This window comes from Grus americana, chromosome 5 (assembly GCF_028858705.1).
Source record: "Grus americana isolate bGruAme1 chromosome 5, bGruAme1.mat, whole genome shotgun sequence".
NCBI lineage: Eukaryota > Metazoa > Chordata > Aves > Gruiformes > Gruidae > Grus > Grus americana.
In genome coordinates, this window is record NC_072856.1 from 28,458,943 (window position 1) to 28,474,080 (window position 15,138).

Here is a 15,138-nt window from a genome sequence, read left to right on the forward strand (position 1 = left end):
CATGCACTTAGTTCCTTAAAAGCATACAACTTCTGGTTTAGCTTTGATGAGTTGAAATTTAACTATTTTTTTCCAAGTGCTCTTACAGCTAGAACATAATAATTTCTACAATACAACTGGAATTCAAAATATATAAGCATGTACTCAGCTTGAAAAATATGAACACTCCCCCCACGAAAAAGAGTCATAAGAAGTGTCACTGGAACAGTTTGAAACTTATTTCTGTGTCCTTGTTTCAAATAATTTCAAATTACTTCAAGGAATTTCAAAATTTGTTTTCTGCAAAAGTTCACGCATTTCTGAATTAGCTGGGAGATTGTAATATTTATCAAATTTTAAATTGGTTTTGTTGATGGCCAGCTAGTTAAGTATTTCCTTCCTTACAAATGAGTTCTGAACTCAGATCAGAGGTCTTTTAGATCAGTGCTGCTTGTTGTTCTATGCATTTATTGCTGTAGTGTTTTAAAGGAGAAACATTTCAGATAAAATATTTACTTTATAGAACAAACACTACCTCTTCTGGTATTATCAAGCTCTCCAGTTTCACACCTTGCCCACATGCCTTAAACTTGACAGCCAGAAGCACTGCCAGCAATAATGCCCCTTTTATTTCTGGCTTCATAGAGACCTCATTGTCTTCCAAACTAACTGTGAGAAGCGTAAGATCACAACTTGCTGCATACACGATTCCAACCAGAGTTACTTCTCAGCAACTAAACAGCCATCAGATAGAGAAAATGAACACAAGCAACACAACTTAAAAGTAAAAATTAATTCTGGCAGCAATACTTTTGGTAATGGCTGCCTTTTACTTTTGAGGATCTGCGAGGTGCACAGTCTTTCCCTCCAAAATTATTTTTTAGATTGAAAGGAAGCCCAAGAATTGCGCTAGACTTTAGGCAGCTCTGCAGAAGCATTAAGATTGTAAGATTTGCTAACACAAGCACAAGCCACTTCTGTGACTTCCCTTAAGTTCAACCAGCAACAACATTTGTTTTGAAGAAAGTGTTTAAGAGCTCTACTACTGCCCTCACCAATGTAAGCATGTACCTTGCCCAGAACTTTGAAGGCACGTAACTTCTTCCCATGTCTCCGAAATTCAGCTGAAACACTGGGAAAAGAAAATCACCAGAAAGTTTGTAAGGTAGTTCCCCAATAAAGAAAACCTGATGTGACCAATCGTAGACAAATATTTAAGTCAGAATTATCTACAGAATATACAGTCTGTGTTTCCTTTTACTCTGTCACTTACATTCACTCTCCTCCTGCTTCCTGTAACAAATTTAGGACTACATGCCAGGAAAAAAAAAAAGATTACTATATACTCCATAGAAAGCAATATCTTTTGTCTCATCTTTTTTTATAACCTGTTTCTCTCCCAAGTACTTTTCATTTCAACTGTCAAGAGCCCTGCTAAACAGGATCAGAGACATGTGAAAAAAAAGTTACATATACATCAAGTTTTGTCAGGACATCCATGACATCCTTCAGGAACAAGGCTGTCTGTAAATACAAGCAAGAGAAATATTTACTTAGGCTTTCCATAAGTTTTGATGGTTCATCTTCAAAATACCTTGCCTTTACCTCACCTCTAGGATTCATCTGCCAACATCAAGTAATACAAGCAGTCAAAAAAAACATAAAAATAGGCAAGAAGTTCACATTTGCTCTCTTAAATATAGCTATAAGTTTCTCAAAGGAAAAGGTCACATTTATGACACCTGTCTTATCTCAAAATACATAACTTGCACATGCCAAAGCATGACAAGCTCTCATTCTACTTTGGAAAAACAATTCAATAAAAAGGGGAGCAGCTACCTCACTGAAATCACATCTTGAGCTTGCTTTCCCAAACAAGAACTTCAGTATGACCTGACACTCTCAATGCCTTTCATTCCTCTGATTTTGGATTTAAGTTAGAGCAGTGACAGGAGCAGCATTACAAGCAGTCACTGCAGCAGCAACTGGAGCAGGTAGCCATCAGGGACTATCCTAATGCCCCAATTCATTCACCAGTTGAAGATAAGGTGTGAAGAGGCTCTGTTAGCAAGGACGCAAGCACATTTTCCAGTGCTGCTTAAGACCTGAGAAATCCAGCGTTCAGCCACAACAGAATAATACCAGAAACATCCTGCATTGTGGGACAGTAATTGGTGGCTGAGAGCTGCAATCAGAACATCACTCCCGTCAAATCTTGCTGTATGTTGAGTGAGCCCATCTAAAATAGCCATGAGCTTTCCCCACTCCAGTGGGGCAAAAGAGGAATTTAGCTGAAGTAATGGGCTTAGCAAGAATAATCAGCTGTTTACTCTGCATGCAATAAAAGAGAAGCTGAAGGAAATCTTTTCAGTTTGGGCCTCAAGCTGGATGTTCTGTTCAGCCAGCGCTCTGAGGTTTCTGTTTTGTAGTGTAAGTCAACAACTCACCCGGAGCCATAGTACTGTTTACCAATAACTGTCTCACATATATTTTTTGTTATCCCACACTATTTGAACCAACAAGCATTCAGAGAACAAGGAAAAAAAAAAAAAAAAAAAAGAGTACTTTGTCAGGCTTTGAACAAATGCAAAATAAAAAAATAACACTGCATACAAGGAAACATTCTTTTTATATATATATTTATTTCACACACTTGGAAACTGTCCCTTTCCTTTCATCTGCCAGCTGTGCAGTCGCTCACAGTTGAGCCCCTTGTGCAGAGACACGATAGTTCACCTGAGTGACGAACACACATGCACTGCCCCGAACCCAAACCCTGCACAAGCCGGGGCACTTCTACGACATACTTACTTGGCTCGGAGGCTTCCAGGAAGGCCTGAGCCAAACTTCTCCATCACAACAGGTACACACTATAGCTACATACAGTTTCTCCCTCAAAAAGCTTACAATCTAGCTGATCAATATTTTTTTTTACTGCTAGACAAATTCAGGAGACAGGAAATGCCTGGTGTGCCCTGTGTTCCAGGTTGATTAACGAGAGGGAACCGTTTCAAAAGTCCTACACCTGCAAATTAAAGAGAACTGACAGCATAATGGGAAGAAAAACAATACCACAGCACTGCTGACTCCTAACCAACACAACTGAAGAGACAACCTCTCAGCTGAGAGCTAGGATATTGCTACTTTTATAGCCTCGGCATCCACCTCACCCACGAAGCAGAAGCTACCAACCGGCGCGGGTTAGCCCGTTTCTATTCTAATAGTTTTCCACAGCGAACTAAGGAGAAAGGCAATGATCTCTCCCACACTCTCAGAAGGCCTGTGAGAGCGGCCGCACAGGTGAGTGCCGGAGCTTCTCCCGGTGCCATACCAACAGCACGAACCCCCACGGCTGCTGGGGGAGGAAAACCGCCTACAAGATTATGAGCCTGAGGGAAGCAGCCCGGCAAAATAGGACGATTTCTCTGCAGAGACACCAGCCCAGAGCGGGAGCGGGCAGCCTCCCCCGCTGCCCCCTTCCCGTCACGGCGCCGCAGGAAACGATCCGGGTTTTAATGGAGAGAAGGGGGGAAATCTTCCCTGGGAGACGTTTCCAACGAGCGGCACCACATCCCCCACGAAGTTAGAAGCTTCTGGAAGTTATACTTCATTAGGAGAGCAAGCGGCCGCCACCACCACCCGCCGCTGGTTACCGCCTCGGGCCCGGCCCCTACCCCTCAACCATCCCACACCCCCCAGGCACCGGGAGCCGCCGCGGCCCAGTCGACCCCCGCCGGCGGGAATCTCCCGCCTCGCCCCGGTGACAGCCGCCAGCATCACCTTCATGCCGCGTCTCCCGGAGCACCGCCCGGCGGGATGGAGGGCGGGCGGCCGTCGGCTACGTCCCCGTCTCCCCCGGCGCTGGGGCTCCGGCTCCTCCTGCCCGATGTAAACACACACCGGCGGGAGGGGGAAGGGTGGGCCGAGGGGGGGCAGCGCCATGGCAACCCCGGCCGGAAGAGGAAGCGTGGGGGTCGGCGCCGCCATCTTAGCAAGGATCGCTGCTGTCGTGGGTAGCCCGTCTATGTCTTTCTGTCCCCGCGGTAAATCCCAGCGCCGAGGCCTCGGCTTGCCGGGGCAGGCGGCCGCGGGAGCGTGCGTGGGGGTTTCGGTAATGCTACCAGAGATTCAGAGCCGAGAAGTTCCAACGAAGCCAGGTCTCTGGGCAGCCCACACTGTAGTAAAAAACACTTACTGACATCTGACATTAAAGTGCTTCACAAATTGTAACGTATTCACTACCTCAGATTTCCTTTTTATATCCCATAGTAATGCAGCAAAGGGAGAGGAATTGAGCCGGCCATAAGTCAAACAAGGAAGGTTTGGCCAAGATGAGAAGCCTATTCTCCGGGCTCTGGCCTCGCTCTACACTTAACTGTCATCTCATGGCTCCTAGTCAAGTGCTGAGGTACGAGGAGAGGTCGGGGCTCTCAACGTTCTCCTCAGCCAATGCAGCATGTCTCCAGCCTTCCTCGGCCAACGCAGCATGTCGTTTCCGGCCTGCAGCTGCGGCTTCACCTGAGAGCAAAGATGAAAGATCCTGGAAATAGCCTTTCCATGTAAAGTTGTCTTTCTCACCTATTGCTTTAAAAGTATCATCGGGCACAGTCACTCAGGTGGATAGAAGGGTGTTTACTGCTAGAAAATGGTTTAATGCCGTGAGGAAAGCCAAACAAAGCAAAACAAAAAGAAGGGTGGTTTGAAGTAACGATTCCTGGAATTGGGAGATAAAACAACATTAAACAAATGATGGTGATGAGAGTTCAATTTTCTTTTTAGTATCTCTTTAGTAGATTTAGTATTATTCCACAGTTGAATATTGCGTTAATAAGTTACGTAGAGAATATGACTGCAATTTGCAAGGGGTTGAATCTAAAACAGGAAAGATTGCTTTTGTTCCCCTTTTTTTACCCCTTGACTAAGAAACTTTGCAATTTCTTCTCTAAAGAATATGTTTTTGGCAGCCATGTATGTCTTCTAAATCATTCTTCAGTACAGTGGACCCTATTTAGTCAGAAACCACAAAAGGAAAAATGTGCTAGCTTAAAGGCTGAAATGCCTTCTCTCAGTGCACAATGGAGGAAAAGGAGTTAAATTTTTTATTTGTTTGTTTCATACCATCTTTTCTAATCTGCAGAACCTCCTTGGAGAGAAGAGGTAGAGTGGTACCCTAAGACTAGTTTCATTTTTCAGTTACATAGGAAACTCTTAAAAGACACCGAGCAAAGCAATTCCTTCACCCCACATGGGCCGACAACTCCAGAGTCCCCTTTCCTCTGCTTCTCACAACCCATCCTGCCCTAAATAATTTTCTGGATCACTTCTCAGAGGAAGTATTCTTCAACCCTTTTCTGGCATAGATTTGCATAGTAGAATTCACAATTTCTTCTGCACATATAAACATGCTTCACTTCAAGCATGTGAATCTTCTCAGAAAACCAGTAGTGGAAGCCAGTGAATTCAGGGACAGTTTCACAGACCACACTAATTTCTACAGACATGCACAGATACATACGTGTGCATGTATAAGCTCACCGACTATGTGTGTGAGTACCCTATATATTGTATTTATAATACTAACTGTAATAACAGAACCAAAATAAACCACTCCTCAACACGCTATATAGAAAAATTTATATCAAATAATCTTGTCAATAGTATTAGTTGAATTAGATTGTATTAGATTTTTAATTGCATAATAGAAATCCATATTTATGTTCTGGTCAGATGATGAGTAGAAAGAAGTTCATATCGTATTTGTGCTGAGTTTAAGATGTAAATAATAGCCCGATTCCCAATAAAAGAATATTGCCTAAATTGTAAAGGGTTAAAGAGTAAACTCTTTTCCCTCATCAAGATAAAATGAGTCATTTTTGTGAAGTTCAAAATAATGCAGCTTTCTACATTTAAAATTCAAAATTTCAGATGAACATACCATGATTTCTCAGGAAGTTCCGAAGCCCATAAAACGTGCCATTTTTTAAACATTAGGTTGTCTTGTTTGTGATGTGCGTAGAACATTTGAAGAACATTCCAGCTGAAAAATCAGAATATTCTGGATTGTAGACAAAGTTAGGGGGGAAAAAAAAATTAGAATGGGAAATAATAAGTTGTTTATGTTAGGCACAGAAAGTCCTTTATTCCTGAAACTGTTTCAGCAGCTACCAAACATATTCCCTAACAAAAAAAAAATTACACAACACAGGCTACGTACACAGCAGCAGTGCAGCTCACAGGGTATGACTTTGTTCAGTGAAACAGCTGGTGCTGAGGATGCTAGGTCTTTATTGGACACATTTCAGGGGGTGATTGCTTTGAACAAGCTCTAATACTTCAGACTCAATGCCCATTAATGACAGTAACAACTGTGCACCTGGAATAATTTTTTCCAATTTAGTTTCATCCAAAAGGATTTAATTCAGGTAACGCACCCCAAGCCTGCTCTGGTGAGATTCACCTCAAAAGTGTTGTCTTTATCAAAGCAAAAAGGCTAGTGTAGATGTTTCCATAGTTAAACTCTACTGTTTGTAAATTAAAAGTGATGTCTTTATAATGCAGAAATTCTCTTCCCAGCCTTCCTGAAGCACGGACCACTCTAGGAGATTCACCTACCCACAGTTTTCAGTGAAGGCTGAGGACCTCAAATATCTTAAATGACTAAAGTATGGTTCACTTATAATTTTCTTCAAGGTGTTGAAACCAGTGAAAAAATATTTTGACCTTCAGATTTGGTCTCAATACATTCCTAAACATCTTTTTACAAGAAAAAGAAATACAGTTTCATAAAAGTTATAATTCTTTGTGTAGGGATAAGTGTGTGTGTGTGTGTGTGTGTGTGAGTGATATTTGGGCGTAATTTTTGCTGTGTAGACTAGAAAGCATGCTCCTCAGGTACAGCATAACATCATGGCATCTCCCTGTCATGTGTGCTAACTTCAGCACTTTTTGCCTATGCTGATGACCAGGTGCTGGCTCAGAGATAGGACCGAGATTCCAAATCCCACCCCTACAATGACAGATCTTTCCCTTAGATGTATTTTAACATATTGAGATAATTAATGATCATTTTAAAGCATTCAGGTGGGCTGAAGCATTAAAATAGAGATAATCGACTCCAGATTAGACTGCTGCAAGGTTCTATTTCACCTTTCCATACCAGGCACCTGACTATGCACTAGGCGCATCATAAAGCAGAATTGCCCTGTCTCGTTACCCCTGTTTACCTCTACGCTCTTTTCAGCTCTAGTTTCCTATGTCACGTACTTGTCCTGTGTGACATTTGAACAGCTTTCATGTTGCCTGCTGTTAAAAAGGATAATGCAGCATAAAAGAAATGCAAGTACCATGTGATATAAGACAGGAGAAGAATAAACAGTAATAATTCATTGTAACAGGTAGTCACTGTGTGGCGGCAGTAGTTAGCTCAGGTGCTAAAGGTTCCTGGTAGAAAGGAAATTATTTCCAGACAATGAAGCTGCTGATTAGTAATGACTGTAGCATTTACAACTCCTGCAGACATCTCTGTTCCGGATCAAAAAATTCTCCCTTACCTTGAGAAAATAAATTGGCCACTGGCCTTATCAAGCATCCCAAGAACACACAGTAAACAAATTAGCTACAAATTTGCAAAAATGTAAGCAGTAACCTTTCCTCATGCTTTGTCTTGTTGAAGGACTTGTGTATTGAGATAGCTACCCTGAATTATTGTATTTTATAGGCTTATGTAGCTGTCAGTACAGCAGTATTTGATTCTCTCTTTTCTAACTTCACCTTTACAACATCCCTGGAAAGTAGGGAGGTACTTGCTGCATTGGGTAGCTGGATATTGGAGAACGCTCCAACTCTGGCCAAGAATTTATAAAATTCTCTCTGAGAATGAAGTTCAGATTTCTGAAGGCATAAAGGTGACTAAACCAAGGGAGGTTACATACCTACAGCACTCAGTTGTGTGACCACCACCATACATTGGAATGTGAATGAGGTGTTCGGTGCCACAGGAAACATCTGTGGCAGAGCAAGGAGCATCCCTTAGTCTCCTACGTCCTGGACTGGCAACAGCCTAAGTCAGGAACTAAGTCCTTTTAAATACTTGTCCCTAATAATTTTAAAACATCAATAAATCATAGAATCATAGAATGGTTTGGGTTGGAAGGGACCTCAAAGATCATCTAGTTCCAGTCCCCTGCCATGGGCAGGGACACTCTCCACTCGAGCAGGTTGCCCAAAGCCCCATCCAACCTGGCCTTGGACACTTCCAGGGATGTGGCTGCCATATAATGGTATAACAAGAAAAGCATAGACAACCCTGAGATTCAGGTGCGTCAGTGGAGGCTACAATTCATAGCTGCAGAAAGGAGCATTCAGAGGTCCACAGGTCTCTCTACTTGCCTTCTCCTTAGAGGAGCCCATGGCTCAAGCTGAAGAATTTGGAATGCCAAAAGCTCACATGTGATAGGGGCTTTTCCTCTGTGAGGATTTCAGTGTTTCACATGGCATTTCAGTGTTAGGTGCAAGGTGCATGGGTATGTTTAAAAGCAAAAGAATGGCTCAGTGTTGCATGAAATAAAGATAAGCCATGGTTCCCCCTGGGCAGAGGGAAGTCTTTTTTTTAATCAGGAAAGACGAGAGGTATCAAGAAGGGGAATAGAATCAAGTGTAGCCAAGTGACCAGCATATTCTTGAATGCCTGTTTAGCGGATGGTAACAATAGGAGATTTATTAATAGTTTCTGAAATTTGCTATAGCTGGATTTGATATTGTGTTGGGTTTGCGTGGCATGGTTTTGGTAGTGGGGGGGCTACAGGGGTGGCTTCTGTGAGAAGCTGCTAGAAGCTCCCCCTGTGTCTGATAGAGCCAATGCCAGCCAGCTACAAGACGGACCCGCCGCTGGCCAAGGCCAAGCCAATCAGCGCCTCTGTGATAACATATTTAAGAAGGGAAAAAAAAACAAGTTAGAGAGAGCTTTTGCAGCTGGAGAGAGGAGTGAGAAGATGTAAGAAACTCTGCAGACACCAAGGTCAGTGCAGAAGGAGAGGGAGGAGGTGCTCCAGGCACTGGAGCAGAGATCCCCCTGCAGCCCGTGGTGAAGGCCATGGTGAAGCAGGCTGTCCCCCTGCAGCCCATGGAGGAAGGATGAGGGGGTGTAGAGATTCCACCTGCAGCCCGTGGAGGACCCCACGCCGGAGCAGGTGGAGGCACCTGAAGGAGGCTGCGGCCCGTGGGAAGCCCACGCTGGAGCAAGTTCCAGGCCGGACCGGTGGACCCGTGAAGAGGGGAGCCCACGCCAGGGCAGGTTTGCTGGCAGGACTTGTGACCCCATGGGGGACCCCACGCTGGAGCAGTTTGCTCCTGAAGGTCTGCACCCCGTGAGAGGGACTCCATGCTGGAGCAGGGGAACGATGAGAGGAGTCCTCCCCCTGAGGATGAAGAAGCGGCAGAAACACCGTGAGATGAACTGACCGTAACCCCCACTCCCCGTCCCCCTGTGCCGCTGAGGGGGGGAAGGTTGAAGCCGGGAGTGGAGTCGAGCCCGGGAAGATGGGAGGGGTGGGGGAGGTGTTTTAAGAGTTGATTTTATTTCTCATTCCTCTACTCTGTTTTGCCTAGTAATAAATTAGATGAATTCCCTCTCTAAGTTTGGTCTGTTTTGCTCGTGACGATAATTAGTGAGTGATCTCTCCCTGTCCTTATCTCGACCCACAAGCATTTCGTTATGCCTTTTCTCCCCTGTTTAGTGAATGAGGGGAGTGAGAGAGCGGCTCTGGTGGGCACCTGGCCTCCAGCCAGGGTCAACCCACCACAGATATATTATTGCCTAGCTTTGTGCGTATGACTTCTGGGTCTTGCAGATGGAAAGGAAGAGATTTTGACATTTCTAAATAATCTATTACACTCCTCATGTTTAAAGCAGATTTGGTGACTGTAGACTATTAAAAATGGATACTTAGAACAGTACTGCTGCACAAATTAATGCCAGGAACAGCACGATTTGAGAGCATTGGAAGTCTAAAAATAAGGAAATATTTTTCTACCAATGTCTTTTCAATATCTATGCTATAAAACAGATCTGTTTAATAAAATACTTCATAATAAGGGTAAGGGTAATGTGATGCATTAAAACATACTCATGACTGAACACTGATGCTGCATCATTTGGTAATAATAGGGAGGATGGAGACTATACAGCTCAAATGATGTCTCCGGTATATCTGCGTGTCTTAAGCCTTTCTGAGAACAGAATGAAAAGTTGGCGAGGGGAGCACAGATTTAACTAGCTGTTTTCACCATCTGAGCTGAAAGGCAAAATACAAAGACCAGACACTGAGAAATGTTCATTAAAACAGTAAACTTCTTTCCAGCTTACAGATATCAACTGTTAAGAATTAAATTATTTTACCTCTCAAAGCTATTCTCTTCATGGATATTTACTGCACGCAGCTCGAGAGATCTGTCATTTTTGGTTTGAGGTTCATTGTTTCTCCAAGTTTTTTGCTTGTAGTCACACCTCACACGTGCATGAAGAGGCAGTGCGGTGGCTCCACTGTGAAGTACCAAGAAAGTTAAAAGGTATTTGCAGAACAGTGTAGTAGACCATGCCGCTGCCAAGCCTTCAGAACTTGATAGACCTAATTCTCCTCTTCTGCATCTCAGCTTCAGGTCACCATCAGCTTCCCTATTAATGGGAGAGCAAAATAACAAAGCCATTGACAGATTTGTCTCTGGTAACTAATTTTTACTATTGATGACTGTAATACTACATTCTCCTTTCTTACCATGAGTGTTAAAAATAAGCTGGGAAATTACTTGTGAATGACCTTTGCTTTCATCATGTGTTTAATTCCCCTTTTCCCCCTCATTCAGTGTTGGTGCATTACTAACAGGCTTGGGCATGTTAAATATGAAAGTATTCTTACAAGGGAGCCCTAAGCAAGGCTATAAAGATGTGATTTATACAATACTGAAAAGTGGCAATAATAGAAAGAAAAATATATCAGCCCTCTTACTAAGGTGAAATCACCTAGCTATCAAGTCGATATATGAAAAGAACTCAGTACATACTGCTGCTTTGGATTACAAATGGTACTTTGGCTTTAGTCTGGGTTTTTTTCCCTCTTATTGGGAAAGTTCTTACATAAAATCCACTTCAAATCTCTTTAATAAAGATCCTTCTGCACAGAGAAACAACACTTACCCATTACCTTCTAGATCTGTACTGAAATCAATCTGCCCACTTTGCCAAATGCAAATGTTTATTGCTCAATTGTGTAAAATCCTGAACTCCAAATATCAGCTTGGCTTATTGGGTCATTATTTTTGGTTCTTTGCTGTGTTTCTTTCTAGTTCTTTGAAAGAGCGTTGTTAAATGAGCGTAGCTGTTTAATGTCTGTGACAGTCTTTCACAAACCGCTCCATGACAAGAAAATAAATATATCAAAGATGATATGAGGAGACAGTGAACTATGACCATGGTCTGCTTGTTCTCAGAGCACCCAGAAAGAATGATTTGCTATTACACTATGGCAGGCAGTATTTCATCATGCTTGGATTATATGGGCAAGGTGATTCCACCAACAGATGATGGCATCTTCCAGAGAGATTTTTACAAAATGGGTTGTATAAGAAAGAGCATATTATTGGCAACCAAGGGTGCTTAGAGCCTGATTTTCCACCTGCCATGCATCTTATATCATGCACATCCGTGTAAACAACAGTACACACCTGGTAGAAAATGCTACCACCTGGAAGGATGGCATCATTGATAAAGTAAGTAAGAATAGCCATGGTAGAATCAGATCTGTAATAGTTGGACCTCTTGCTCATTAGAAAATAGTTATAGGAGCATTCAGGGAATAAAATCCTTTCATTCACTGATGTCATACAAGATTCCCACTAATTTCCACAGGGCTAGTAATTTGCTTCAGTATGATGGCAATATATTCGATACCACATTTGTTTAATTCTCAAACTGGTCAAGAATTGTATTTTGTCCAAATTTCATATTTTTGCTCTTGTTTATTAAAATTTGCCTTCTTTGAGAATGAAGAAGATACTATTTCAGTTTAATTTTAAAATTTAATAAAGGTAGTCAGTCTGTTCATATAATTTATGGTTGGCTTTGCATCACTGAGAAAAATAAACTGACAAGATTTGAAAGCACATTTTACCAAATAAACTGTGAACGCATCTATGCTTATATGGTTCTAAAATTAAAACTCAGATGAGATTAACTGAAAAATCTAGAGATTCACCAGCCTTAAAAGCAACTGGAAGCTGCGTTTCATAAAAAGCCACGTATTTGGCAATGAAAGCAGGTTTTGATAATTTTAATGAGGAAAAAAAAGTGAAAATAAATGGGTTTGAACTTTGGGGTTCACTTAAACAAAGCTGCTGTATTTCATGTGCCTTTAGTTGTAGAGCATGAAGGCAATTTATTTTTTTATGTAGGCTTCAAAGTCTTGCAATAGAAAACTGTCTCTGCCAAAATGCCAGGCCACATAACTGGGTTCACATATGGGCTTCCCAGACTTCAGAAATTTTCAGAGTCGTTTTTTACTTTGAACTCATGCCAAAGACTCTGAACTGTACAGGCAGCAAAGCTCTGCTCGTAGGTTCTGCTGACATTTGGAGTCGCCAGTATTTTGTTCTCAGGATGCCAGAACAAGGCTCTAGATAAAATTTCATCCCTATCACAAACAATAGAATTCATATGGGGCTGTCTCTCTTTTCAGGATATTTTTGACCTTTTTAAGTATTTTTTTTCCACCTACGCAGGCAGTAGGCTCTTTTACAGGAAGGAGACATTGATGTGATAATGCCTGCAAAGTTATGGTGTTTCCTTTAACCAGTGCTTCTGGCCAAAATCCTCTAATGAATTTATCATCCATTTTGTGATCTCCCCTCCCTACAGTAAAGTTTCTTCTCAACATTGATAACAGCAGGGATGAGAAGTCAGCTAGCAGCCTCCAGGCTCAGGATTTGTGGTCCAGAAAGAGTATTAGTGGCACTGAACTGAGATAGAGTTTTATTCCAGCATAAATTGTACCTTACAGTGTTAAGGCTTAATTAAATGTTGGCCTGGTTAACCTTCTGCTGAGTTTCTGATGTGCTTTTGGAGCAGGTGGAATTTTCCTTTCCCCTGTTCTTCTTGTGAAACACTCTTCCTTCTCCCATCTTGCCACCACCGCACACACATGCACATATGTATATCCCTCTAAATTAAATTGTCCCACAGTTGCAGATGAGAAAAGGTGAGTAATCTGTCCCATGAGACAGAAGAGGAAAAGAGGGGGCAAAAATCCTCATTTCTACTTGTTAAAACAGAGATGGTGGACACAGTAAAGGAGAGCAAGGCCCTTCAATCCAGCCAGCGGTAGGTTAAATGTAGCTAAGACATGAAGTATCTAGTATTTTAGATCACTCATACCACCCTGCATGTGTCTATCAGGAACCTTTGGAGACCTCCTAAAGAAGACCTTCTCCCAGTTTATCTCCTGGCCACATACTGCAGTGGTAAATATGTGGGAAGGTGATTTTCTCCTTCATTTTGTGGCCTTCTCTGCAAATACCATTCTTGACATTCACTCCAGGAGTTCATCATGGCTGCTCCCACACATAGCATATGGATTACGGAACCATCCCTATGGTGTAGCTTGAGCAGGTGCTACTGCCCAACCAAGATGCTTTCCTAACACACCCACCTTTCTGGCGGTTAAGAAGTGAAGGATGACACACTGGCATCCCTCAGGCTCTCTCCAGCACCCTTTTACTGGGAAGAGTTCCTCCCTTCAAATGCTGAGTTTCAGGCTCAGCTCTGTTCCTTGTCTCTCTAGGGATGCCTGTGCACGACTGAACAGTACCGGACATTTCTTAACTGGAGTGTCATGCCCTCTACTTGCTGTCAGTAGTGGGAACCAGGGGGAAATAACATCATGAGGCACTGCAGCAGATAGACAGACTCGGGATGTTAGCTGTGGCTTCCACATAGTGTTGGTGGAGCTTTGCTGCTTCTGTAACCAGCTCCGTAGCTCCTTCTGCATCAGGGGTCTGCGCCCTGAGATTCCAAGATTTTGTCTTACAACCTTACATTTAAGGTGCTTGTTAAAATTCGCAAATGTGCATCTTGATTAAGCGCAGGCTTTATGCAAATTGTGTTGCAAAAGTAGACTGATGTCCTGAAGCACCTGCTACCTAAAGAGGAGATTCATTTGGTGTTAGCAGTGCTCTCTGTGGATGCTTCTCACAGGTCATTAGGAAAAAGGCATTGGGCTTGGTGGGGCCATCCCGCACTATGACATCTTGACTTGTATCTCTTTTTCAGACTGCACAACAGGGAGGGTCTGCATAAGTATTTATTTCTCCTAATGACAGGTAGGTTCCGGTACACAGATCCCATTACGCTTTGATCAATAAATTAATTGTGTAAAAATTAGTACTCCTAGAGAGGAGAGATTACCAGTAGTGACTTGTTTCTCTGCTGGGCACTGTGTGAACTCTTCTAAGCTCTACAGGTGTACTTGGGGCTGTAAACTAATTCCAGATTTGCTTGTCCACTGCAGCTTTAGCCACGTGCCCCTGTCCTGACATAGTGCCCTCCCAGGTCTTCTTTCTAGCCTGATCCACAAAGCATCCACTGCTCTGGATTAGCCCCATAATAATGTTCCAACACACCCTCCGGAATAGTGACGGTGTTGTTGAGCTGCCTGGTGAAACAGGCAGAGACTGACCACCTGGCCATCTACAGTGAAATGCCGGTGTTGCTGTGCGGGTACAGTAACTGGCAGAGATGCTTCACTTCTCACACCGTGCACTTTCTGTAGCTTTAAGTACTACCTACATTCTACAGCTTCTGCTCAAAACAAGTTTCCACTGAGAGTACCTGACAATACACATTAATATTGATGGGAAAGTCCAATCACTAGGCAAAAAATTTCTAAAAAAACCCCCAGACAGCTTCCACAGAATCAGGTCTGTGTTCAAGCTGCCTATTATGTCAGACTAGAAAAGATGTCAGCACTGGGAATGGTGTCTAGTCCCAGAGGGTGTTGAACACTTCAAACCAACTATTTGTAATCCCAGAATGACTAGTACTAAAGAAGGAACAGGGATATGCGTTCCCTTATTTGGTGTAATACGCAAGCCACAGGCAGCTTTTGCAGTTTA

The 15,138-nt window shown here is 42.8% G+C and overlaps 1 protein-coding gene across 2 annotated transcripts in view; it reads right to left on the reverse strand.

Annotated features, from left to right (window-relative positions):
• The window catches only part of LOC129207431 (transmembrane protein 263-like), a 207,765-nt gene extending 203,850 nt beyond the window's left edge, over nt 1–3,915 (reverse strand). For both annotated transcript variants that reach the window (XM_054828349.1, XM_054828348.1), the window contains exon 1: nt 3,760–3,915. In XM_054828349.1, the coding sequence (XP_054684324.1) occupies nt 3,760–3,765 (6 nt within the window). In that variant the 5' untranslated portion in view covers nt 3,766–3,915. The remainder of the gene's footprint in view (nt 1–3,759) is intronic.
• Nucleotides 3,916–15,138: the final 11,223 nt, after the last annotated feature.